Source organism: Salvelinus fontinalis, chromosome 11 (genome assembly GCF_029448725.1).
Source record: "Salvelinus fontinalis isolate EN_2023a chromosome 11, ASM2944872v1, whole genome shotgun sequence".
In the NCBI taxonomy this organism is placed as follows: Eukaryota; Metazoa; Chordata; class Actinopteri; order Salmoniformes; family Salmonidae; genus Salvelinus; species Salvelinus fontinalis.
The window spans coordinates 58,247,431-58,273,288 of NC_074675.1; the positions used below are offsets into that span (position 1 = coordinate 58,247,431).

Genomic DNA, 25,858 nt, shown 5'->3' on the forward strand with positions numbered 1-25,858 from the left:
ATAGTGGTAGAGGTGTATATAGTGGTGTATATAGTGGTAGAGGTGTATATAGTGGTGTATATAGAGGTAGAGGTGTATATAGTGGTAGAGGTGCTGATCCCTGACTGTTTGATCCTTCCCATCCTCTTAGCGCTCCAATCCACATTCCGACCCGGCTCTGCCGGTTACCCCCGACAACGCTGTGTGTGTGTGTGTGTGAGCTCTAGGTAGCCAGGTACTCTTTAGTCACAGTTGTTTATTATTGTTTTCTGCAGTTCGACAGATTCACTCATCAGTAATGTTACAGGTATTACTAATTTAAACAACGGGGTGATCATTACAGGAGTGTAACATTTTGTTGCTGTGTCAGTCTCTGTCTCTCAGAGTTCTCAGGATATCGTTCTCTCTCTCCAGCTGGGCGTTCCTTTCTGATAGGTCTTTAATCTGTTCCCACAGCAACTCCACTTCCTCTCTGACCGCCAGCATCAGGTGGGTCTTAACAAGGTCCTGAAATATAGAAAATAATCTACACTGAGTACACAAAACACTAAGAACACCTTCCTAATATTGAGTTCCACCCCCTTTTGCCCTCAGAACAGCCTCAATTTGTCTGGGTGTAACCTGTGTGAAATGGCTAGCTAGTTAGCGGTGGTGCGCGCTAATAGCGTTTCAATCGGTGACGTCACTCGCTCTGAGACCTTGAAGTAGTTGTTCCCCTTGCTCTGCAAGGGCCGCGGCTTTTGTGGAGCGATGGGCAACGACGCTTCGTGGGAGGCAGTTGTAGATGTGTGCAGAGGGTCCCTGGTTCGAGCCCAGGTAGGGGCGAGGAGAGGAACGGACGCTATACTGTTACATTGGCTGTACAAGGTGTCGAAAGCATTCAACAGGGATGCTGGTCCATGTTGACTCCAATGCTTCCCACAGTTGTCAAGTTGGCTGCCTGTCCTTTGGGTGGTGGACCATTTTTGCTACACACGGGAAACTGTTGCAGTTCTTGCCACATACCGGTGCACCTGGCACCTCCTACCATACCCCATTCAAAGGCACTTTAATGTTTTGTCTTGTCCATTCACCCTCTGAATGGCACACATAAATCCTTCTTTAACCCGTCTCCTCCCCTTCATCTACACTGATTTTAAAGTGGATTTAACAAGTGACATCAATAAGGGATCATAGTATTCACCTGGTTAGTCTCATGGAAAGAGCAGGTGTTCTTAATGTTTTGTCCACTCAGCGTATAAGTCAGTTAAGAACAAATTTTTATTTACAATGACGGCCTACACCGGCCAAACCCGGACGACGCTGGGCCATTTTACAATGACGGCCGACACCGGCCAAACCCGGAAGGCGCTGGGCCATTTTACAATGACGGCCGACACCGGCCAAACCCGGACGGCGCTGGGCCATTTTACAATGACGGCCTACACCGGCCAAACCCGGACGACGCTGGGCCAATTTACAATGGCGGTCTACAATGACCAAACCCTGACGACGCTGGGCCAATTTACAATGACAGCCTACACCGGCCAAACCCGGACGGCGCTGGGCCAATTTACAATGACGGTCTACAATGACCAAACCCTGACGACGCTGGGCCAATTTACAGTGACGGCCTACACCGGCCAAACCCGGACGACGCTGGGCCATTTGTGTGCCGCCCTATGGGACTCCCAATCACGGCCGGTTGTGATACAGCCTGGATTCGAACCAGGGTGTCTGTAGTGACGCCTCAAGCACTGAGATGCAGTGCCTTAGACCGCTCGGGAGTGTATCACAACACATAATATCAGAATAAGGTTATTACCCAACATGCCTGTATATGTCCATGCCGTTATAACATCGCTTGTCCAAATATTTAGATATTCTTAATTCCATTCTTTTAGATTGTGTGTTTAGTTGTGAAATTGTTAGATATTACTATTTAGATATTACTGCACTGTTGGAGCTAGAAACACAAGCATTTCGCTACACCAGCAATAACATCTGCTAAACACGTGTATATGACAAATAAAATTTGATTTATATCACAATACATGAAGTCAGAATAAAGGTAAAAACCTCTCTGGGATAGGGTCTAGTTTCCTGAATTTCTGCCTGACTGACGTGCCCAAAGTAAACTGCCTGTTACTCAGGCCCAAAAGCCAGGATATGCATATAATTGGTAGCATTGGATAGAAAACACTTTGACGTTTCTAAAACTGTTAAAATAATGTCTGAGATTATAACAGAATTGATATGGCAGGCGAAAATCCGACCAGAATTATAATTTTTTTGAACTCCCAGGCTCTTATGGAAACCTATTGTTTCTATGTACATCCGTCTCCCAGATTGCAATTCCTATGGCTTCCACTAGATGCCAACAGTCTTTATTCAAGGTTTCAGGCTTTCATTTTTTGAAAAACACAAGAGACCTACCATGGCTTGCTCTATCTTGTTGTCGATTGCGATCATGCTGCTGCTCGACCCACTGCAAAGACGAGAAAATAAACAGTTTTGAATAGTGTGTGTGTGTCTAGATTCAGTGTAATGTGGTGGTACATGGTTCACATCAGAGTATGGAGTTGAGTGGTCGGAAATCCGCTCAGCTAAAAACCAAACCGCTCCTCGCTCACAGAAAATAAATACCACTCATTCATTAAAACACCATTTAACCAACACCCATCTATTTTAGTGACAACCTGGACCTACCATTTGATTTTGAAGTATTGAAACCAAACCATTTGATTCGAATGAAAAGTATTTTCATAAATATAAAAAAGGTGACTGTAAGAAGCACTCATTATTTGAAATAGGCTACATGTCATACTAAACAGCATTTAAACACTCTACATTAGATGGTTGTGACATGCGGCTGTGTTTCTTTCAAGACTACTGCAATGATCACACAGACACACAGACAGACAGACACACACACTCAGACTCTGTCACACTCAGACTCTGTCACACTCAGACTCTGTCACACTCAGACTCTGTCACACTCAGGACCCAGACAGGGAGCCTAAGAAGGAATGAACATGCATTATTTTGGCTATAGTATTAGCTTATTATCTCAGTGATTTCAAGGCTATAGCCTACAAACAAATACATTGTGGAGCATTTGAGAGTGCGAGACACTAGGCTGGCAGGAACGCACTCAGCACCTAAACATTTAGTTGTATGAAATTATTATACTCAATAAATTGTTACTTAGAATGAAATACAAAATTAAATGAACAATGTCTTATTAGGCCCAGTGGCTTTGAATTAATTCGATTTTTTTAGGCAATATTAACACTATCAAAATGCCAGGACTATTGTGGCACAAAATAATGACTGCTCAGAGATGCTTTGGGAAAATGGTCACAACGGGGGGCGTGTATCTGATCTCCATCACCTAGGACTTGACATTGGTTCATCTAATCTTCCCTGACAGTTTTTTTGCTCAATTTCATGATTTCTCAAACAGCTGCAACTGTATATACATTCACACATCAAGGTCTTCTGTTGAGTTGGGCTCTGGATGGAACAACTGTTGAACATCGAGGTCTTCTGTTGAGGCTCCGGATGGAACAACTGTTGAACATCGAGGTCTTCTGTTGAGGCTCTGGATGGAACAACTGTTGAACATCGAGGTCTTCTGTTGAGGCTCCGGATGGAACAACTGTTGAACATCGAGGTCTTCTGTTGAGGCTCCGGATGGAACAACTGTTGAACATCGAGGTCTTCTGTTGAGGCTCCGGATGGAACAACTGTTGAACATCGAGGTCTTCTGTTGAGTTGGGCTCTGGATGGAACAACTGTTGAACATCGAGGTCTTCTGTTGAGTTGGGCTCTGGATGGAACAACTGTTGAACATCGAGGTCTTCTGTTGAGGCTCCGGATGGAACAACTGTTGAACATCGAGGTCTTCTGTTGAGGCTCCGGATGGAACAACTGTTGAACATCGAGGTCTTCTGTTGAGGCTCCGGATGGAACAACTGTTGAACATCGAGGTCTTCTGTTGAGGCTCTGGATGGAACAACTGTTGAACATCGAGGTCTTCTGTTGAGGCTCTGGATGGAACAACTGTTGAACATCGAGAGTGTCTGGTTGTTTGTGGGGGAAAGAGGTAAAGGAAACCACCAATGTCATGGATATATTGGAACTAGTAGATATTTGGAAGCTTAATTATCCTGACCTAGTGAGATATACATGGCAGAGGCTTAACCAAAAAGTAAGAAAGAAAAAAAAGATGAAAAGTTTTGATAGGGGAGCGAATGCCGTCAGACCAACAAATAATTGGCATATAGAAATTCATCGTGGAAGAGGATATTGCAAATTTAATCAAAGCCTATTGGATGTTAACTTGTTTTTAACCAGAATAATTTATTAGACTTTTTCCTAAATAACATAGGTACAGCAAATCCCCTTATTGTATGGGGCACTTTTACAATGTGCTTTAGAGGCCATGGAGGAATTTATTCAAGAAAGATCAAGTGTAATTTATTATGAAAATAAAAGCAAACTGGATGGAAAATGCAGAAAAATAATCTAAATATATATATTTTTTTTTTATCTTCGACATAGAAATGCTACCAGAAATAATTTACTGAAACTTGTTACAAATGACAGTCACCCGTGATTCACCAAACAATATTTTGGACGAGGAAGCAAAGTACTTTAAGCACGTTTTAATTTCAGTCTTCTCCATCTCCTCTAACCGAAGATAATTGTATTTATATTATAAAATTATAAATTAATTATAAAATAAAAGATCCATATGTAACAAAATGTGTAAAATCTAAAGGGGTCTGAATACTGAACACGGTTTATTCAGAAACTAAAGGGGTCTGAATACTTTGCTTTCCCTCATCAAACAAATACCCCATAATGACAAAGCTTTCCCCCCTCATCAATCTACACAAAATACCCCATAATGACAAAGCTTTCCCCCCTCATCAATCTACACAAAATACCCCATAATGACAAAGCTTCCCCCCCTCATCAATCTACACAAAATACCCCATAATGACAAAGCTTTCCCCCCTCATCAATCTACACAAAATACCCCATAATGACAAAGCTTTCCCCCCTCATCAATCTACACAAAATACCCCATAATGACAAAGATTTCCCCCCCTCATCAATCTACACAAAATACCCCATAATGACAAAGCTTCCCCCCCTCATCAATCTACACAAAATACCCCATAATGACAAAGCTTTCCCCCCCTCATCAATCTACACAAAATACCCCATAATGACAAAGCAAAAACAGGTTTCTAGAAATGTTTGCTAATTTATAAAAAATAAACTGAAATATCACATTTACATTCAGGCCAAAGAGTTCAATCTGGTTTTCATCAGACTAGAGAATCTTGTTTCTAATGGTCTAAGAGTCATTAGGTGCCTTTTGGCAAGTCCAAGCGGGCTGTCATGTGCCTTTCACTGAGAAGTGGCTTCCGACTGGCCAGTCTACCATAAAGCCCTGATTGGTGGAGTGCTGCAGAGATGGTTGTCCTTCTGGAAGGTTCTCCACAGAGGAACTCTGGAGCTCTGTCAGAGTGACCATCAGGTTCTTGGTCACCTCCCTGACCAAGGCCCTCCTCCCCAGATTGCTCAGTTTAGCCGGGCAGCCAACTCTGGCCACAAAAGGCATGGATTTTTTTAGGGTGCATTGCAGCCACACAAAGGGGATGCCGCCGTGAAATTCTAGGCATTATCAAGTGCTGGTCAAATTGTGAATGAGTGACTGATGTAGTGTGTACAGCCTGCACAAAAAACAAAGCAGAGCTCGTGCCTTTCAAGCAACCTTTATCAAATCATCATTAGAGTCTCATCATGCAGCCTTACAATGTATTAAATCAAAACGCCCAACGTCTGTAGAACAACTAAAGTTACATAAATAACTCAAAATTAACCATATAGGAATAACTTTTTCTTTGTTAACCGGTCAACACAGAATAGCCGCATGTGTTCACTCCCTCAAATCATTTGGAGAAAATATCCTTTCAGCTTTGTTCAATTGTATTCTTCATACTATAAAATAATATAAATAATTCCACGGAATTTTAAGCAAATCTTGTAGACCACAGCCATATGGCCTAGCCAGATCAGGACCTGCTAAATGAACTAGTGTAACCCCACAGCCATATGGCACAGCCAGATCAGGACCTGCTAAATGAACTAGTGTAGCTCATAGCCACATGGCATAGCCAGATCAGGACCTGCTAAATGAACTAGTGTAGCCCCACAGCCATATGGCACAGCCAGATCAGGACCTGCTAAATGAACTAGTGTAGCTCATAGCCACATGGCATAGCCAGATCAGGACCTGCTAAATGAACTAGTGTAGCCCACAGCCAGATCAGGACCTGCTAAATGAACTAGTATAGCCCACAGCCAGATCAGGACCTGCTAAATGAACTAGTGTAGCCCACAGCCAGATCAGGACCTGCTAAATGAACTAGTGTAGCCCACAGCCAGATCAGGACCTGCTAAATGAACTAGTGTAGCCCACAGCCAGATCAGGACCTGCTAAATGAACTAGTGTAGCCCACAGCCAGATCAGGACCTGCTAAATGAACTAGTGTAGCCCACAGCCAGATCAGGACCTGCTAAATGAACTAGTGTAGCCCACAGCCAGATCAGGACCTGCTAAATGAACTAGTGTAGCCCACAGCCAGATCAGGATCTGCTTAATGAACTAGTGTAGCCCACAGCCAGATCAGGACCTGCTTAATGAACTAGTGTAGCCCACAGCCAGATCAGGACCTGCTAAATGAACTAGTGTAGCCCACAGCCAGATCAGGACCTGCTAAATGAACTAGTGTAGCCCACAGATCAGGACCTGCTAAATGAACTAGTGTAGCCCACAGCCAGATCAGGACCTGCTAAATGAACTAGTGTAGCCCACAGCCAGATCAGGACCTGCTAAATGAACTAGTGTAGCCCACAGCCAGATCAGGACCTGCTAAATGAACTAGTGTAGCCCACAGCCAGATCAGGACCTGCTAAATGAACTAGTGTAGCCCACAGCCAGATCAGGACCTGCTAAATGAACTAGTGTAGCCCACAGCCAGATCAGGACCTGCTATATTAACTAGTGTAGCTCACAGCCATATGGCACAGCCAGATCAGGACCTGCTAAATGAACTAGTGTAGCCCACAGCCAGATCAGGACCTGCTAAATGAACTAGTGTAGCCCACAGCCAGATCAGGACCTGCTAAATGAACTAGTGTAGCCCACAGCCATATGGCATAGCCAGATCAGGACCTGCTAAATGAACTAGTGTAGCCCACAGCCAGATCAGGACCTGCTAAATGAACTAGTGTAGCCCACAGCCAGATCAGGACCTGCTAAATGAACTAGTGTAGCCCACAGCCAGATCAGGACCTGCTAAATGAACTAGTGTAGCCCACAGCCAGATCAGGACCTGCTAAATGAACTAGTGTAGCCCACAGCCAGATCAGGACCTGCTTAATGAACTAGTGTAGCCCACAGCCAGATCAGGACCTGCTAAATGAACTAGTATAGCCCACAGCCAGATCAGGACCTGCTAAATGAACTAGTGTAGCCCAGAGCCAGATCAGGACCTGCTAAATGAACTAGTGTAGCCCACAGCCAGATCAGGACCTGCTAAATGAACTAGTGTAGCCCACAGCCAGATCAGGACCTGCTAAATGAACTAGTGTAGCCCATAGCCACATGGCATAGCCAGATCAGGACCTGCTAAATGAACTAGTGTAGCCCACAGCCAGATCAGGACCTGCTAAATGAACTAGTGTAGCCCACAGCCAGATCAGGACCTGCTAAATGAACTAGTGTCGCCCACAGCCAGATCAGGACCTGCAAAATGAACTAGTGTCGCCCACAGCCAGATCAGGACCTGCTAAATGAACTAGTGTAGCCCCAGCCAGATCAGGACCTGCTAAATGAACTAGTGTAGCCCACAGCCAGATCAGGACCTGCTAAATTAACTAGTGTAGCCCACAGCCAGATCAGGACCTGCTAAATGAACTAGTGTAGCCCACAGCCAGATCAGGACCTGCTAAATGAACTAGTGTAGCCCACAGCCATATGGCATAGCCAGATCAGGACCTGCTAAATGAACTAGTGTAGCCCACAGCCAGATCAGGACCTGCTAAATGAACTAGTGTAGCCCACAGCCAGATCAGGACCTGCTAAATGAACTAGTGTAGCCCACAGCCAGATCAGGACCTGCTAAATGAACTAGTGTAGCCCACAGCCAGATCAGGACCTGCTAAATGAACTAGTGTAGCCCACAGCCAGATCAGGACCTGCTAAATGAACTAGTGTAGCCCACAGCCATATGGCATAGCCAGATCAGGACCTGCTAAATGAACTAGTGTAGCCCACAGCCAGATCAGGACCTGCTAAATGAACTAGTGTAGCCCACAGCCAGATCAGGACCTGCTAAATGAACTAGTGTAGCCCACAGCCAGATCAGGACCTGCTAAATGAACTAGTGTAGCCCACAGCCATATGGCATAGCCAGATCAGGACCTGCTAAATGAACTAGTGTAGCCCACAGCCAGATCAGGACCTGCTAAATGAACTAGTGTAGCCCACAGCCATATGGCATAGCCAGATCAGGACCTGCTAAATGAACTAGTGTAGCCCACAGCCAGATCAGGACCTGCTAAATGAACTAGTGTAGCCCACAGCCAGATCAGGACCTGCTAAATGAACTAGTGTCGCCCACAGCCAGATCAGGACCTGCTAAATGAACTAGTGTAGCCCCAGCCAGATCAGGACCTGCTAAATGAACTAGTGTAGCCCACAGCCAGATCAGGACCTGCTAAATTAACTAGTGTAGCCCACAGCCAGATCAGGACCTGCTAAATGAACTAGTGTAGCCCACAGCCAGATCAGGACCTGCTAAATGAACTAGTGTAGCCCACAGCCAGATCAGGACCTGCTAAATTAACTAGTGTAGCCCACAGCCAGATCAGGACCTGCTAAATGAACTAGTGTAGCCCACAGCCAGATCAGGACCTGCTAAATGAACTAGTGTAGCCCACAGCCAGATCAGGACCTGCTAAATGAACTAGTGTAGCCCACAGCCAGATCAGGACCTGCTAAATGAACTAGTGTAGCCCACAGCCAGATCAGGACCTGCTAAATGAACTAGTGTAGACCACAGCCGTATGGCATAACCAGATCAGGACCTGCTAAATGAACTAGTGTAGCCCACAGCCAGATCAGGACCTGCTAAATGAACTAGTGTCGCCCACAGCCAGATCAGGACCTGCTAAATGAACTAGTGTAGCCCACAGCCAGATCAGGACCTGCTATATTAACTAGTGTAGCTCACAGCCATATGGCACAGCCAGATCAGGACCTGCTAAATGAACTAGTGTAGCCCACAGCCAGATCAGGACCTGCTAAATGAACTAGTGTAGCCCACAGCCATATGGCATAGCCAGATCAGGACCTGCTAAATGAACTAGTGTAGCCCACAGCCAGATCAGGACCTGCTAAATGAACTAGTGTAGCCCACAGCCAGATCAGGACCTGCTAAATGAACTAGTGTAGCCCACAGCCAGATCAGGACCTGCTAAATGAACTAGTGTAGCCCACAGCCAGATCAGGACCTGCTAAATGAACTAGTGTAGCCCACAGCCAGATCAGGACCTGCTAAATGAACTAGTGTAGCCCACAGCCAGATCAGGACCTGCTAAATGAACTAGTGTAGCCCACAGCCAGATCAGGACCGGCTAAATGAACTAGTGTAGCCCACAGCCAGATCAGGACCTGCTAAATGAACTAGTGTAGCCCACAGCCAGATCAGGACCTGCTAAATGAACTAGTGTAGCCCACAGCCATATGGCATAGCCAGATCAGGACCTGCTAAATGAACTAGTGTAGCCCACAGCCAGATCAGGACCTGCTAAATGAACTAGTGTAGCCCACAGCCATATGGCATAGCCAGATCAGGACCTGCTAAATGAACTAGTGTAGCCCACAGCCAGATCAGGACCTGCTAAATGAACTAGTGTAGCCCACAGCCAGATCAGGACCTGCTAAATGAACTAGTGTAGCCCACAGCCAGATCAGGACCTGCTAAATGAACTAGTGTAGCCCACAGCCAGATCAGGACCTGCTAAATGAACTAGTGTAGCCCACAGCCAGATCAGGACCTGCTAAATGAACTAGTGTAGCCCACAGCCAGATCAGGACCTGCTAAATGAACTAGTGTAGCCCACAGCCAGATCAGGACCTGCTAAATGAACTAGTGTAGCCCACAGCCAGATCAGGACCTGCTAAATGAACTAGTGTAGCCCACAGCCAGATCAGGACCTGCTAAATGAACTAGTGTAGCCCACAGCCAGATCAGGACCTGCTAAATGAACTAGTGTAGCCCACAGCCAGATCAGGACCTGCTAAATGAACTAGTGTAGCCCACAGCCAGATCAGGACCTGCTAAATGAACTAGTGTAGCCCACAGCCAGATCAGGACCTGCTAAATGAACTAGTGTAGCCCACAGCCAGATCAGGACCTGCTAAATGAACTAGTGTAGCCCACAGCCAGATCAGGACCTGCTAAATGAACTAGTGTAGCCCACAGCCAGATCAGGACCTGCTAAATGAACTAGTATAGCCCACAGCCAGATCAGGACCTGCTAAATGAACTAGTGTAGCCCACAGCCAGATCAGGACCTGCTAAATGAACTAGTGTAGCCCACAGCCAGATCAGGACCTGCTAAATGAACTAGTGTAGCCCATAGCCACATGGCATAGCCAGATCAGGACCTGCTAAATGAACTAGTGTAGCCCACAGCCAGATCAGGACCTGCTAAATGAACTAGTGTAGCCCACAGCCAGATCAGGACCTGCTAAATGAACTAGTGTCGCCCACAGCCAGATCAGGACCTGCTAAATGAACTAGTGTCGCCCACAGCCAGATCAGGACCTGCTAAATGAACTAGTGTAGCCCCAGCCAGATCAGGACCTGCTAAATGAACTAGTGTAGCCCACAGCCAGATCAGGACCTGCTAAATTAACTAGTGTAGCCCACAGCCAGATCAGGACCTGCTAAATGAACTAGTGTAGCCCACAGCCAGATCAGGACCTGCTAAATGAACTAGTGTAGCCCACAGCCAGATCAGGACCTGCTAAATTAACTAGTGTAGCCCACAGCCAGATCAGGACCTGCTAAATGAACTAGTGTAGCCCACAGCCAGATCAGGACCTGCTAAATGAACTAGTGTAGCCCACAGCCGTATGGCATAACCAGATCAGGACCTGCTAAATGAACTAGTGTAGCCCACAGACAGATCAGGACCTGCCATATTAACTAGTGTAGCTCACAGCCATATGGCACAGCCAGATCAGGACCTGCTAAATGAACTAGTGTAGCCCACAGCCAGATCAGGACCTGCTAAATGAACTAGTGTAGCCCACAGCCAGATCAGGACCTGCTAAATGAACTAGTGTAGCCCACAGCCAGATCAGGACCTGCTAAATGAACTAGTGTAGCCCACAGCCAGATCAGGACCTGCTAAATGAACTAGTGTAGCCCACAGCCAGATCAGGACCTGCTAAATGAACTAGTGTAGCCCACAGCCAGATCAGGACCTGCTAAATGAACTAGTGTAGCCCACAGCCAGATCAGGACCTGCTAAATGAACTAGTGTAGCCCACAGCCAGATCAGGACCTGCTAAATGAACTAGTGTAGCCCACAGCCAGATCAGGACCTGCTAAATGAACTAGTGTAGCCCACAGCCAGATCAGGACCTGCTAAATGAACTAGTGTAGCCCACAGCCAGATCAGGACCTGCTAAATGAACTAGTGTAGCCCACAGCCAGATCAGGACCTGCTAAATGAACTAGTATAGCCCACAGCCAGATCAGGACCTGCTAAATGAACTAGTGTAGCCCACAGCCAGATCAGGACCTGCTAAATGAACTAGTGTAGCCCACAGCCAGATCAGGACCTGCTAAATGAACTAGTGTAGCCCATAGCCACATGGCATAGCCAGATCAGGACCTGCTAAATGAACTAGTGTAGCCCACAGCCAGATCAGGACCTGCTAAATGAACTAGTGTAGCCCACAGCCAGATCAGGACCTGCTAAATGAACTAGTGTCGCCCACAGCCAGATCAGGACCTGCTAAATGAACTAGTGTCGCCCACAGCCAGATCAGGACCTGCTAAATGAACTAGTGTAGCCCCAGCCAGATCAGGACCTGCTAAATGAACTAGTGTAGCCCACAGCCAGATCAGGACCTGCTAAATTAACTAGTGTAGCCCACAGCCAGATCAGGACCTGCTAAATGAACTAGTGTAGCCCACAGCCAGATCAGGACCTGCTAAATGAACTAGTGTAGCCCACAGCCAGATCAGGACCTGCTAAATTAACTAGTGTAGCCCACAGCCAGATCAGGACCTGCTAAATGAACTAGTGTAGCCCACAGCCAGATCAGGACCTGCTAAATGAACTAGTGTAGCCCACAGACAGATCAGGACCTGCCATATTAACTAGTGTAGCTCACAGCCATATGGCACAGCCAGATCAGGACCTGCTAAATGAACTAGTGTAGCCCACAGCCAGATCAGGACCTGCTAAATGAACTAGTGTAGCCCACAGCCATATGGCATAGCCAGATCAGGACCTGCTAAATGAACTAGTGTAGCCCACAGCCAGATCAGGACCTGCTAAATGAACTAGTGTAGCCCACAGCCAGATCAGGACCTGCTAAATTAACTAGTGTAGCCCACAGCCAGATCAGGACCTGCTAAATGAACTAGTGTAGCCCACAGCCAGATCAGGACCTGCTAAATGAACTAGTGTAGCCCACAGCCAGATCAGGACCTGCTAAATGAACTAGTGTAGCCCACAGCCAGATCAGGACCTGCTAAATTAACTAGTGTAGCCCACAGCCAGATCAGGACCTGCTAAATGAACTAGTGTAGCTCACAGCCATATGGCACAGCCAGATCAGGACCTGCTAAATGAACTAGTGTAGCCCACAGCCAGATCAGGACCTGCTAAATGAACTAGTGTAGCCCACAGCCATATGGCATAGCCAGATCAGGACCTGCTAAATGAACTAGTGTAGCCCCAGCCAGATCAGGACCTGCTAAATGAACTAGTGTAGCCCACAGCCAGATCAGGACCTGCTAAATGAACTAGTGTAGCCCACAGCCAGATCAGGACCTGCTAAATGAACTAGTGTAGCCCACAGCCAGATCAGGACCTGCTAAATGAACTAGTGTAGCCCACAGCCAGATCAGGACCTGCTAAATGAACTAGTGTAGCCCACAGCCAGATCAGGACCTGCTAAATGAACTAGTGTAGCCCATAGCCACATGGCATAGCCAGATCAGGACCTGCTAAATGAACTAGTGTAGCCCACAGCCAGATCAGGACCTGCTAAATGAACTAGTGTAGCCCACAGCCAGATCAGGACCTGCTAAATGAACTAGTGTCGCCCACAGCCAGATCAGGACCTGCTAAATGAACTAGTGTCGCCCACAGCCAGATCAGGACCTGCTAAATGAACTAGTGTAGCCCCAGCCAGATCAGGACCTGCTAAATGAACTAGTGTAGCCCACAGCCAGATCAGGACCTGCTAAATTAACTAGTGTAGCCCACAGCCAGATCAGGACCTGCTAAATGAACTAGTGTAGCCCACAGCCAGATCAGGACCTGCTAAATGAACTAGTGTAGCCCACAGCCAGATCAGGACCTGCTAAATTAACTAGTGTAGCCCACAGCCAGATCAGGACCTGCTAAATGAACTAGTGTAGCCCACAGCCAGATCAGGACCTGCTAAATGAACTAGTGTAGCCCACAGACAGATCAGGACCTGCCATATTAACTAGTGTAGCTCACAGCCATATGGCACAGCCAGATCAGGACCTGCTAAATGAACTAGTGTAGCCCACAGCCAGATCAGGACCTGCTAAATGAACTAGTGTAGCCCACAGCCATATGGCATAGCCAGATCAGGACCTGCTAAATGAACTAGTGTAGCCCACAGCCAGATCAGGACCTGCTAAATGAACTAGTGTAGCCCACAGCCAGATCAGGACCTGCTAAATTAACTAGTGTAGCCCACAGCCAGATCAGGACCTGCTAAATTAACTAGTGTAGCCCACAGCCAGATCAGGACCTGCTAAATGAACTAGTGTAGCCCACAGCCAGATCAGGACCTGCTAAATGAACTAGTGTAGCCCACAGCCAGATCAGGACCTGCTAAATTAACTAGTGTAGCCCACAGCCAGATCAGGACCTGCTAAATGAACTAGTGTAGCTCACAGCCATATGGCACAGTCAGATCAGGACCTGCTAAATGAACTAGTGTAGCCCACAGCCAGATCAGGACCTGCTAAATGAACTAGTGTAGCCCACAGCCAGATCAGGACCTGCTAAATGAACTAGTGTAGCCCACAGCCAGATCAGGACCTGCTAAATGAACTAGTGTAGCCCACAGCCATATGGCATAGCCAGATCAGGACCTGCTAAATGAACTAGTGTAGCCCACAGCCAGATCAGGACCTGCTAAATGAACTAGTGTAGCCCACAGCCAGATCAGGACCTGCTAAATGAACTAGTGTAGCCCACAGCCAGATCAGGACCTGCTAAATGAACTAGTGTCGCCCACAGCCAGATCAGGACCTGCTAAATGAACTAGTGTAGCCCACAGCCATATGGCATAGCCAGATCAGGACCTGCTAAATGAACTAGTGTCGCCCACAGCCGTATGGCACAGCCAGATCAGGACCTGCTATATTAACTAGTGTAGCCAGATCAGGACCTGCTAAATGAACTAGTGTAGCCCACAGCCAGATCAGGACCTGCTAAATGAACTAGTGTAGCCCACAGCCATATGGCATAGCCAGATCAGGACCTGCTAAATGAACTAGTGTAGCCCACAGCCAGATCAGGACCTGCTAAATGAACTAGTGTAGCCCACAGCCAGATCAGGACCTGCTAAATGAACTAGTGTCGCCCACAGCCAGATCAGGACCTGCTAAATGAACTAGTGTAGCCCCAGCCAGATCAGGACCTGCTAAATGAACTAGTGTAGCCCACAGCCAGATCAGGACCTGCTAAATTAACTAGTGTAGCCCACAGCCAGATCAGGACCTGCTAAATTAACTAGTGTAGCCCACAGCCAGATCAGGACCTGCTAAATGAACTAGTGTAGCCCACAGCCAGATCAGGACCTGCTAAATTAACTAGTGTAGCCCACAGCCAGATCAGGACCTGCTAAATTAACTAGTGTAGCCCACAGCCAGATCAGGACCTGCTAAATGAACTAGTGTAGCCCACAGCCGTATGGCATAACCAGATCAGGACCTGCTAAATGAACTAGTGTAGCCCACAGCCAGATCAGGACCTGCTATATTAACTAGTGTAGCTCACAGCCATATGGCACAGCCAGATCAGGACCTGCTAAATGAACTAGTGTAGCCCACAGCCAGATCAGGACCTGCTAAATGAACTAGTGTAGCCCACAGCCATATGGCATAGCCAGATCAGGACCTGCTAAATGAACTAGTGTAGCCCACAGCCAGATCAGGACCTGCTAAATGAACTAGTGTAGCCCACAGCCAGATCAGGACCTGCTAAATGAACTAGTGTAGCCCACAGCCAGATCAGGACCTGCTAAATGAACTAGTGTAGCCCACAGCCAGATCAGGACCTGCTAAATGAACTAGTGTAGCCCACAGCCAGATCAGGACCTGCTAAATGAACTAGTGTAGCCCACAGCCAGATCAGGACCTGCTAAATGAACTAGTGTAGCCCACAGCCAGATCAGGACCTGCTAAATGAACTAGTGTAGCCCACAGCCAGATCAGGACCTGCTAAATGAACTAGTGTAGCCCACAGCCAGATCAGGACCTGCTAAATGAACTAGTGTAGCCCACAGCCAGATCAGGACCTGCTAAATGAACTAGTGTAGCCCACAGCCAGATCAGGACCTGCTAAATGAACTAGTGTAGCCCACAGCCAGTTCAGGACCTGCTAAATGAACTAGTGTAGCCCACAGCCAGTTCAGGACCTGCTAAATGAACTAGTGTAGCCCACAGCCAGATCAGGACCTGCTAAATGAACTAGTGTAGCCCACAGCCAGATCAGGACCTGCTAAATGAACTAGTGTAGCCCACAGCCAGATCAGGACCTGCTAAATGAACTAGTGTAGCCCACAGCCAGATCAGGACCTGCTAAATGAACTAGTGTAGCCCACAGCCAGATCAGGACCTGCTAAATGAACTAGTGTAGCCCACAGCCAGATCAGGACCTGCTAAATGAACTAGTGTAGCCCACAGCCAGATCAGGACCTGCTAAATGAACTAGTGTAGCCCACAGCCAGATCAGGACCTGCTAAATGAACTAGTGTAGCCCACAGCCAGATCAGGACCTGCTAAATGAACTAGTGTAGCCCACAGCCAGATCAGGACCTGCTAAATGAACTAGTGTAGCCCACAGCCAGATCAGGACCTGCTAAATGAACTAGTGTAGCCCACAGCCAGATCAGGACCTGCTAAATGAACTAGTGTAGCCCACAGCCAGATCAGGACCTGCTAAATGAACTAGTGTAGCCCACAGCCAGATCAGGACCTGCTAAATGAACTAGTGTAGCCCACAGCCAGATCAGGACCTGCTAAATGAACTAGTGTAGCCCACAGCCAGATCAGGACCTGCTAAATGAACTAGTGTAGCCCACAGCCAGATCAGGACCTGCTAAATGAACTAGTGTAGCCCACAGCCAGATCAGGACCTGCTAAATGAACTAGTGTAGCCCACAGCCAGATCAGGACCTGCTAAATGAACTAGTGTAGCCCACAGCCAGATCAGGACCTGCTAAATGAACTAGTGTAGCCCACAGCCAGATCAGGACCTGCTAAATGAACTAGTGTAGCCCACAGATCAGGACCTGCTAAATGAACTAGTGTAGCCCACAGATCAGGACCTGCTAAATGAACTAGTGTAGCCCACAGATCAGGACCTGCTAAATGAACTAGTGTAGCCCACATCCAGATCAGGACCTGCTAAATGAACTAGTGTAGCCCACAGCCAGATCAGGACCTGCTAAATGAACTAGTGTAGCCCACATCCAGATCAGGACCTGCTAAATGAACTAGTGTAGCCCACAGCCAGATCAGGACCTGCTAAATGAACTAGTGTAGCCCACAGCCAGATCAGGACCTGCTAAATGAACTAGTGTAGCCCACAGCCAGATCAGGACCTGCTAAATGAACTAGTGTAGCCCATAGCCAGATCAGGACCTGCTAAATGAACTAGTGTAGCCCACAGCCAGATCAGGACCTGCTAAATGAACTAGTGTAGCCCACAGCCAGATCAGGACCTGCTAAATGAACTAGTGTAGCCCACAGCCAGATCAGGACCTGCTAAATGAACTAGTGTAGCCCACAGCCAGATCAGGACCTGCTAAATGAACTAGTGTAGCCCACAGCCAGATCAGGACCTGCTAAATGAACTAGTGTAGCCCACAGCCAGATCAGGACCTGCTAAATGAACTAGTGTAGCCCACAGCCAGATCAGGACCTGCTAAATGAACTAGTGTAGCCCACAGCCAGATCAGGACCTGCTAAATGAACTAGTGTAGCCCACAGCCAGATCAGGACCTGCTAAATGAACTAGTGTAGCCCACAGCCAGATCAGGACCTGCTAAATGAACTAGTGTAGCCCACAGCCAGATCAGGACCTGCTAAATGAACTAGTGTAGCCCACAGCCAGATCAGGACCTGCTAAATGAACTAGTGTAGCCCACAGCCAGATCAGGACCTGCTAAATGAACTAGTGTAGCCCACAGCCAGATCAGGACCTGCTAAATGAACTAGTGTAGCCCACAGCCAGATCAGGACCTGCTAAATGAACTAGTGTAGCCCACAGCCAGATCAGGACCTGCTAAATGAACTAGTGTAGCCCACAGCCAGATCAGGACCTGCTAAATGAACTAGTGTAGCCCACAGCCAGATCAGGACCTGCTAAATGAACTAGTGTAGCCCACAGCCAGATCAGGACCTGCTAAATGAACTAGTGTAGCCCACAGCCAGATCAGGACCTGCTAAATGAACTAGTGTAGCCCACAGCCAGATCAGGACCTGCTAAATGAACTAGTGTAGCCCACAGCCAGATCAGGACCTGCTAAATGAACTACTGTAGCCCACAGCCAGACCAGGACCTGCTAAATGAACTAGTGTAGCCCACAGCCAGATCAGGACCTGCTAAATGAACTAGTGTAGCCCACAGCCAGATCAGGACCTGCTAAATGAACTAGTGTAGCCCACAGCCAGATCAGGACCTGCTAAATGAACTAGTGTAGCCCACAGCCAGATCAGGACCTGCTAAATGAACTAGTGTAGCCCACAGCCAGATCAGGACCTGCTAAATGAACTAGTGTAGCCCACAGATCAGGACCTGCTAAATGAACTAGTGTAGCCCACAGATCAGGACCTGCTAAATGAACTAGTGTAGCCCACAGCCAGATCAGGACCTGCTAAATGAACTAGTGTAGCCCACAGCCAGATCAGGACCTGCTAAATGAACTAGTGTAGCCCACATCCAGATCAGGACCTGCTAAATGAACTAGTGTAGCCCACAGCCAGATCAGGACCTGCTAAATGAACTAGTGTAGCCCACAGCCAGATCAGGACCTGCTAAATGAACTAGTGTAGCCCACAGCCAGATCAGGACCTGCTAAATGAACTAGTGTAGCCCATAGCCAGATCAGGACCTGCTAAATGAACTAGTGTAGCCCACAGCCAGATCAGGACCTGCTAAATGAACTAGTGTAGCCCACAGCCAGATCAGGACCTGCTAAATGAACTAGTGTAGCCCACAGCCAGATCAGGACCTGCTAAATGAACTAGTGTAGCCCACAGCCATATGGCATAGCCAGATCAGGACCTGCTAAATGAACTAGTGTAGCCCACAGCCAGATCAGGACCTGCTAAATGAACTAGTGTAGCCCACAGATCAGGACCTAACATAAGACAACTCAGAGTATGCTATTATGTTGTTCTGAAATAGAATAAATTTTCTTCATATCATGTTTCTTCAGACCTGTCTGTCTAAAATAAATAATGCATTTATTGTGATGCTGTAGACTACATTACATGAATTTATTAGATTTTTTTAAATGTAGATGTTCCAAAGGTCAGTGACTTGTAGGGAATCTGTGGAAGCCAGGAGATGCTAAATGTGTTTATGTTCGTGGCTGACGTAATTTCGTGACTGCCACAGCCTTAGAATAAATTGCCATTAGATTTGCCCATGGTCTTTTCAGATCACCCAGCATGCAGCCAGCTACCCTAACCCCTAACCCCTAACCCCACAGAGCCAGATGAGACCCAACTCTAACCCAGCCATCTACCCTAACCCCACAGAGCCAGAGACCCAACTCTACCCCAGCCAGCTACCCTAACCCCTAACCCAACTCTACCCCAGCCAGCTACCCTAACCCCACAGAGCCAGAGACCCAACTCTACCCCAGCCATCTACCCTAACCCCTAACCCAACTCTACCCCAGCCAGCTACCCTAACCCCACAGAGCCAGAGACCCAACTCTACCCCAGCCATCTACCCTAACCCCTAACCCAACTCTACCCCAGCCAGCTACCCTAACCCCACAGAGCCAGAGACCCAACTCTACCCCAGCCATCTACCCTAACCCCACAGAGCCAGAGACCCAACTCTACCCCAGCCATCTACCCTAACCCCTAACCCAACTCTACCCCAGCCAGCTACCCTAACCCCTAACCCAACTCTACCCCAGCCATCTACCCTAACCCCTAACCCAACTCTACCCCAGCCAGCTACCCTAACCCCACAGAGCCAGATGAGACCCAGCTCTAAGCCAGCCCCAGCCAGCAAGTTGATCCCAGATGAGAGAAGGCTTTGTCTGTGGATTTAGATTATGTCCTGATTCTATCCACACGTCTCATTGGCTAATCCTCATTTCACTTGTCCCGGCAGGGCAGAATCTCCTGTCAAGGCGAGGGGAGTGTGCTCACATGAGGTACCATTCTGCCTCTCCCACACACCACACTGTGCTGCACTCTCATTGGTTCACACAGGTGCAAACTCCTTCTAAACCCCGCCCCCTCAGTGCTTCATCCAATGACGACACGTGTCATTCTCAGCCGCCCACTCGCGCCGAGTATGTTGATTACCTTTCCAGGATCAACATACCCCCCCCTCCTCCCCACGCGGCTGTATCGGATAAACATTGAGTGGAGGATTAGATGCATCCCAGCCAGGATCTCTCCTGTGGTGACAACACACACTACCATCCACTGACTGTTCAATCTCTGAACCTCGTCCAGAGACACAGGGCTGATATTGACAACACAAACAACCTTTTAGAGAGAGAGAGAGAGAGAGAGAGAGAGAGAGAGAGAGAGAGAGAGAGAGAGAGAGATGCTGAGAGAGAGAGAGAGAGAGAGAGAGAGAGAGAGAGATGCTGAGAGAGAGAGAGAGAGAGAGAGAGAGATGCTGAGAGAGAGGGAGAGAGAGAGAGAGATGCTGAGAGAGAGAGAGATGCTGAGAGAGAGAGGGAGAGAGAGAGAGAGATGCTGAGAGAGAGAGAGAGAGAGAGAGAGAGAGAGAGAGAGAGAGAGATGCTGAGAGAGATGCTGAGAGAGAGAGAGAGAGAGAGAGAGAGAGAGAGAGAGAGAGAGAGAGAGAGAGAGAGAGAGAGAGAGAGAGAGGGAGGGAGTGAGTGAGATGGAGATGGAGGGAGAGAGACAGAGAGACAGAGAGACAGAGAGAGAGAGAGAGAGAGAGAGACAGATGCCGAGAGAGAGAGTAGATGAATGAGATGGGGACATTGGACTACACTTTAAATAGACTTTTACACTTTAAATAGAGAGGAACGAGTGCACACTTAGGGGAGGAGCCAGCCTGATCAGCCACCAGCCTGTGAGTATGTAAGCAGACTACAGTCTTAAGCCTCTAGCTCATTCACTCACTTCCTCATCACCCCTCCCCCACATCAGCCACAATAATGCTAATTTACTTGGCGTTACCTTGGATTGTAAACTTGGTCATGGGTCAAAACATATAGATTCAATGGTTGTAGAGATGGGGAGAGGTTTGTCTGTAATAAAGAGATGCTCTGCTTTTTTTGACACCACACTCCACAAAGCAAGTCCTGCTCTAGTTTGATCTTATCTCGATTATTGTCCAGTCATATGGTCAAGTCCTGCAGGCTCTAGTTTGATCTTATCTCGATTATTGTCCAGTCATATGGTCAAGTCCTGCTCTAGTTTGATCTTATCTCGATTATTGTCCAGTCATATGGTCAAGTCCTGCTCTAGTTTGATCTTATCTCGATTATTGTCCAGTCATATGGTCAAGTCCTGCTCTAGTTTGATCTTATCTCGATTATTGTCCAGTCATATGGTCAAGTCCTGCTCTAGTTTGATCTTATCTCGATTATTGTCCAGTCATATGGTCAAGTCCTGCTCTAGTTTGATCTTATCTCGATTATTGTCCAGTCATATGGTCAAGTCCTGCTCTAGTTTGATCTTATCTCGATTATTGTCCAGTCATATGGTCAAGTCCTGCTCTAGTTTGATCTTATCTCGATTATTGTCCAGTCATATGGTCAAGTGCTGCAAAGAAGGACCAACATTGAACAAAAATATTAAACCACAACATGCAACTATTTCTAACATTTTATTGAGTTACAGTTCATTTAAGAAAATCAGTCAATTTAAATAAATTCATTAGGCCCTAATCTATGGATTTCACAGGACTGGGAACACAGATATGCATCTGTTGGTTAAAAATACCTTATAAAAAAGGTAGGGGTGTGGATCAGAAAACCAGTCGGTATCTGGTGTGACCACCATCTGCCTCATGGAGCGCGACATCTTCACACAGAGTTGATCAGGCTGTTGAATGTTGCCCCACTCCTCTTCAATGGCTGTGTGAAGTTGCTGGATATTGAACTGGAACATGCTGTTATACACGTCAATCCAGAGCATCCCAAACATGCTCAATGGGTGACATGTCTGGTGAGTATGCAGGCCATGGAAGAACTGGGACATTTTCAGCTTCCAGGAATTGTGTCCAGAACTTGCAACATGAGGCCGTGCATTATCATGCTGAAACATGAGGCCGTGCATTATCATGCTGAAACATGAGGCCGTGCATTATCATGCTGAAACATGAGGCGATGGCGGTGGATGAATGGCATGATAATGGGCCTCAGGATCTCATTACGGTATCTCTGTGCATTCACATTGCCATCGATAAAATGCAATTGTGTTTGTTGTCTGTAGCTTATGCCTGCCCATACCATAACCCCACCGCCACCATGGGGCACTCTGTTCACAATGTTGGGTTAGGGTTAACCTAACCCTAACCCATCAGCAAAACGCTTGCCCACACAACACCACACACGCTCATACTGTTGAAATGAGGATTTATCCGTGAAGAGCACACTTCTCCAGCGTGCCAGTGGCCATCGAAGGTGAGTATTTGTCCACTGAAGACGGTTACGTCGTCGAACTGCAGTCAGAACAAAACTCTGGTGAGGATGAGGAGCACGCAGATGAGCCTGAGACGGTAACTGACAGTTTCATCAGCTGTCCGGGTGGCTGGTCTTAGACGACACCACAGGTGAAGAAGCCGGATGTGGAGGTCCTGGGCTGGTGTGGTTACACGTGGTCTGGGGTTGTGGAGGTCCTGGGCTGGTGTGGTTACACGTGGTCTGGGGTTGTGGAGGTCCTGGACTGGTGTGGTTACACGTGGTCTGGGGTTGTGGAGGTCCTGGACTGGTGTGGTTACACGTGGTCTGGGAGGCCGGTTGGACGTACTACCAAATTCTCTAAAATTACATTGGAGGCGGCTTATGGTAGAGAAACGTAAATTCTATTCTCTGGTGGACATTCCTGCAGTCAGCATGACAATTTCACGCTCCCTCGACACATCTCTGTTTAATGGTCACACAGGCTCGAAGGTCTGATTGCAAGGTACAGTGGAAGTCTTAGGCTCTGAGCTCCAACATGTAAGACGATATTATTTCACTAGTGAAAATGGTTATAAAAGGTGGAGGCAGCGAGCCAGTGGTGTCTATTCAGCAGCCTGATGGTCTGGGGATAGAAACAGCTGACTAGTGGTGTCTATTCAGCAGCCTGATGGTCTGGGGGTAGAAACAGCTGACTAGTGGCGTCAATTCAGCAGTCTGATGGTCTGGGGGTAGAAACAGCTGACTAGTGGTGTCTATTCAGCAGCCTGATGGTAGAAACAGCTGACTAGTGGTGTCTATTCAGCAGTCTGATTGTCTGGGGGTAGGAACAGCTGACTAGTGGTGTTTATTCAGCAGCCTGATGGTCTGGGGGTAGAAACAGCTGACTAGTGGTGTCTATTCAGCAGTCTGATGGTAGAAACAGCTGACTAGTGGTGTCTATTCAGCAGTCTGATGGTCTGGTGGTAGAAACAGCTGACTAGTGGTGTCTATTCAACAGTCTGGGGGTAGAAACAGCTGACTAGTGGTGTCTATTCAGCAGTCTGATGGTCTGGGGGTAGAAACAGCTGACTAGTGGTGTCTATTCAGGAGCCTGATGGTCTGGGGGTAGAAACATCTGACTAGTGGTGTCTATTCAGCAGCCTGATGGTCTGGGGGTAGAAACAGCTGACTAGTGGTGTCTATTCAGCAGTCTGATGGTAGAAACAGCTGACTAGTGGTGTCTATTCAGCAGTCTGATGGTCTGATGGTAGAAACAGCTGACTAGTGGTGTCTATTCAGCAGCCTGATGGGAGAAACAGCTGACTAGTGGTGTCTATTCAGCAGCCTGATGGTCTGGGGGTAGAAACAGCTGACTAGTGGTGTCTATTCAGCAGCCTGATGGTAGAAACAGCTGACTAGTGGTGTCTATTCAGCAGTCTGATGGTGGAAACAGCTGACTAGTGGTGTCTATTCAGCAGTCTGATGGTCTGGGGGTAGAAACAGCTGACTAGTGGTGTCTATTCAGCAGCCTGATGGTCTGGGGGTAGAAAAAGCTGACTAGTGGTGTCTATTCAGCAGTCTGATGGTCTGGGGGTAGAAACAGCTGACTAGTGGTGTCTATTCAACAGCCTGATGGTCTGGAGGTAGAAACAGCTGACTAGTGGTGTCTATTCAGCAGGCTGATGGTCTGATGGTAGAAACAGCTGACTAGTGGTGTCTATTCAGCAGTCTGATGGTAGAAACAGCTGACTAGTGGTGTCTATTCAACAGTCTGATGGTAGAAACAGCTGACTAGTGGTGTCTATTCAACAGTCTGATGGTAGAAACAGCTGACTAGTGGTGTCTATTCAAGAGTCTGATGGTAGAAACAGCTGACTAGTGGTGTCTATTCAGCAGCCTGATGGTAGAAACAGCTGACTAGTGGTGTCTATTCAGCAGCCTGATGGTCTGGGGGTAGAAACAGCTGACTAGTGGTGTCTATTCCTCAGTCTGATGGTAGAAACAGCTGACTAGTGGTGTCTATTCAGCAGCCTGATGGTAGAAACAGCTGACTAGTGGTGTCTATTCAGCAGTCTGATGGTCTGGGGGTAGAAACAGCTGACTAGTGGTGTCTATTCAGCAGTCTGATGGTCTGGGGGTAGAAACAGCTGACTAGTGGTGTCTATTCAGCAGTCTGATGGTCTGGGGGTAGAAACAGCTGACTAGTGGTGTCTATTCAGCAGTCTGATGGTCTGGGGGTAGAAACAGCTGACTAGTGGTGTCTATTCAGCAGTCTGATGGTCTGGGGGTAGAAACAGCTGACTAGTGGTGTCTATTCAACAGTCTGATGGTAGAAACAGCTGACTAGTGGTGTCTATTCAGCAGCCTGATGGTCTGGGGGTAGAAACAGCTGACTAGTGGTGTCTATTCAGCAGTCTGATGGTAGAAACAGCTGACTAGTGGTGTCTGTTCAGCAGTCTGATGGTCTGGAGGTAGAAACAGATGACTAGTGGTGTCTATTCAGCAGTCTGATGGTCTGGGGGTAGAAACAGCTGACTAGTGGTGTCTATTCAGCAGTCTGATGGTCTGGGGGTAGAAACAGCTGACTAGTGGTGTCTATTCAACAGTCTGATGGTAGAAACAGCTGACTAGTGGTGTCTATTCAGCAGCCTGATGGTCTGGGGGTAGAAACAGCTGACTAGTGGTGTCTATTCAGCAGTCTGATGGTAGAAACAGCTGACTAGTGGTGTCTGTTCAGCAGTCTGGAGGTAGAAACAGATGACTAGTGGTGTCTATTCAGCAGTCTGATGGTCTGGGGGTAGAAACAGCTGACTAGTGGTGTCTATTCAGCAGCCTGATGGTCTGGGGGTAGAAACAGCTGACTAGTGGTGTCTATTCAGCAGTCTGATGGTAGAAACAGATGACTAGTGGTGTCTATTCAGCAGTCTGATGGTAGAAACAGATGACTAGTGGTGTCTATTCAGCAGCCTGATGGTCTGGGGGTAGAAACAGCTGACTAGTGGTGTCTATTCAGCAGTCTGATGGTCTGATGGTAGAAACAGCTGACTAGTGGTGTCTATTCAGCAGTCTGATGGTCTGGGGGTAGAAACAGCTGACTAGTGGTGTCTATTCAGCAGTCTGATGGTAGAAACAGCTGACTAGTGGTGTCTATTCAGCAGCCTGATGGTCTGGGGGTAGAAACAGCGGACTAGTGGTGTCTATTCAGCAGTCTGATGGTCTGGGGGTAGAAACAGCTGACTAGTGGTGTCTATTCAGCAGCCTGATGGTCTGGGGGTAGAAACAGCTGACTAGTGGTGTCTATTCAGCAGCCTGATGGTCTGGGGGTAGAAACAGCTGATTAGTGGTGTCTATTCAGCAGTCTGATGGTCTGATGGTAGAAACAGCTGACTAGTGGTGTCTATTCAGCAGTCTGATGGTCTGGGTGTAGAAACAGCTGACTAGTGGTGTCTATTCAGCAGG

The 25,858-nt window shown here is 47.5% G+C and overlaps 1 protein-coding gene across 1 annotated transcript in view; it reads right to left on the reverse strand.

The window, feature by feature from the left end:
* Positions 1 to 220: 220 nt before the first annotated feature.
* The window catches only part of LOC129866009 (sperm acrosome developmental regulator-like), a 99,611-nt gene continuing 73,973 nt past the window's right edge, over positions 221 to 25,858 (reverse strand). Inside the window, exons 4-5 of the mRNA XM_055939145.1 lie at positions 2,395 to 2,446; positions 221 to 486 (exon numbers count right to left, since the gene is read on the reverse strand). Coding sequence (XP_055795120.1) covers positions 346 to 486; positions 2,395 to 2,446 — 193 coding nt within the window. The 3' untranslated portion in view covers positions 221 to 345. The remainder of the gene's footprint in view (positions 487 to 2,394; positions 2,447 to 25,858) is intronic.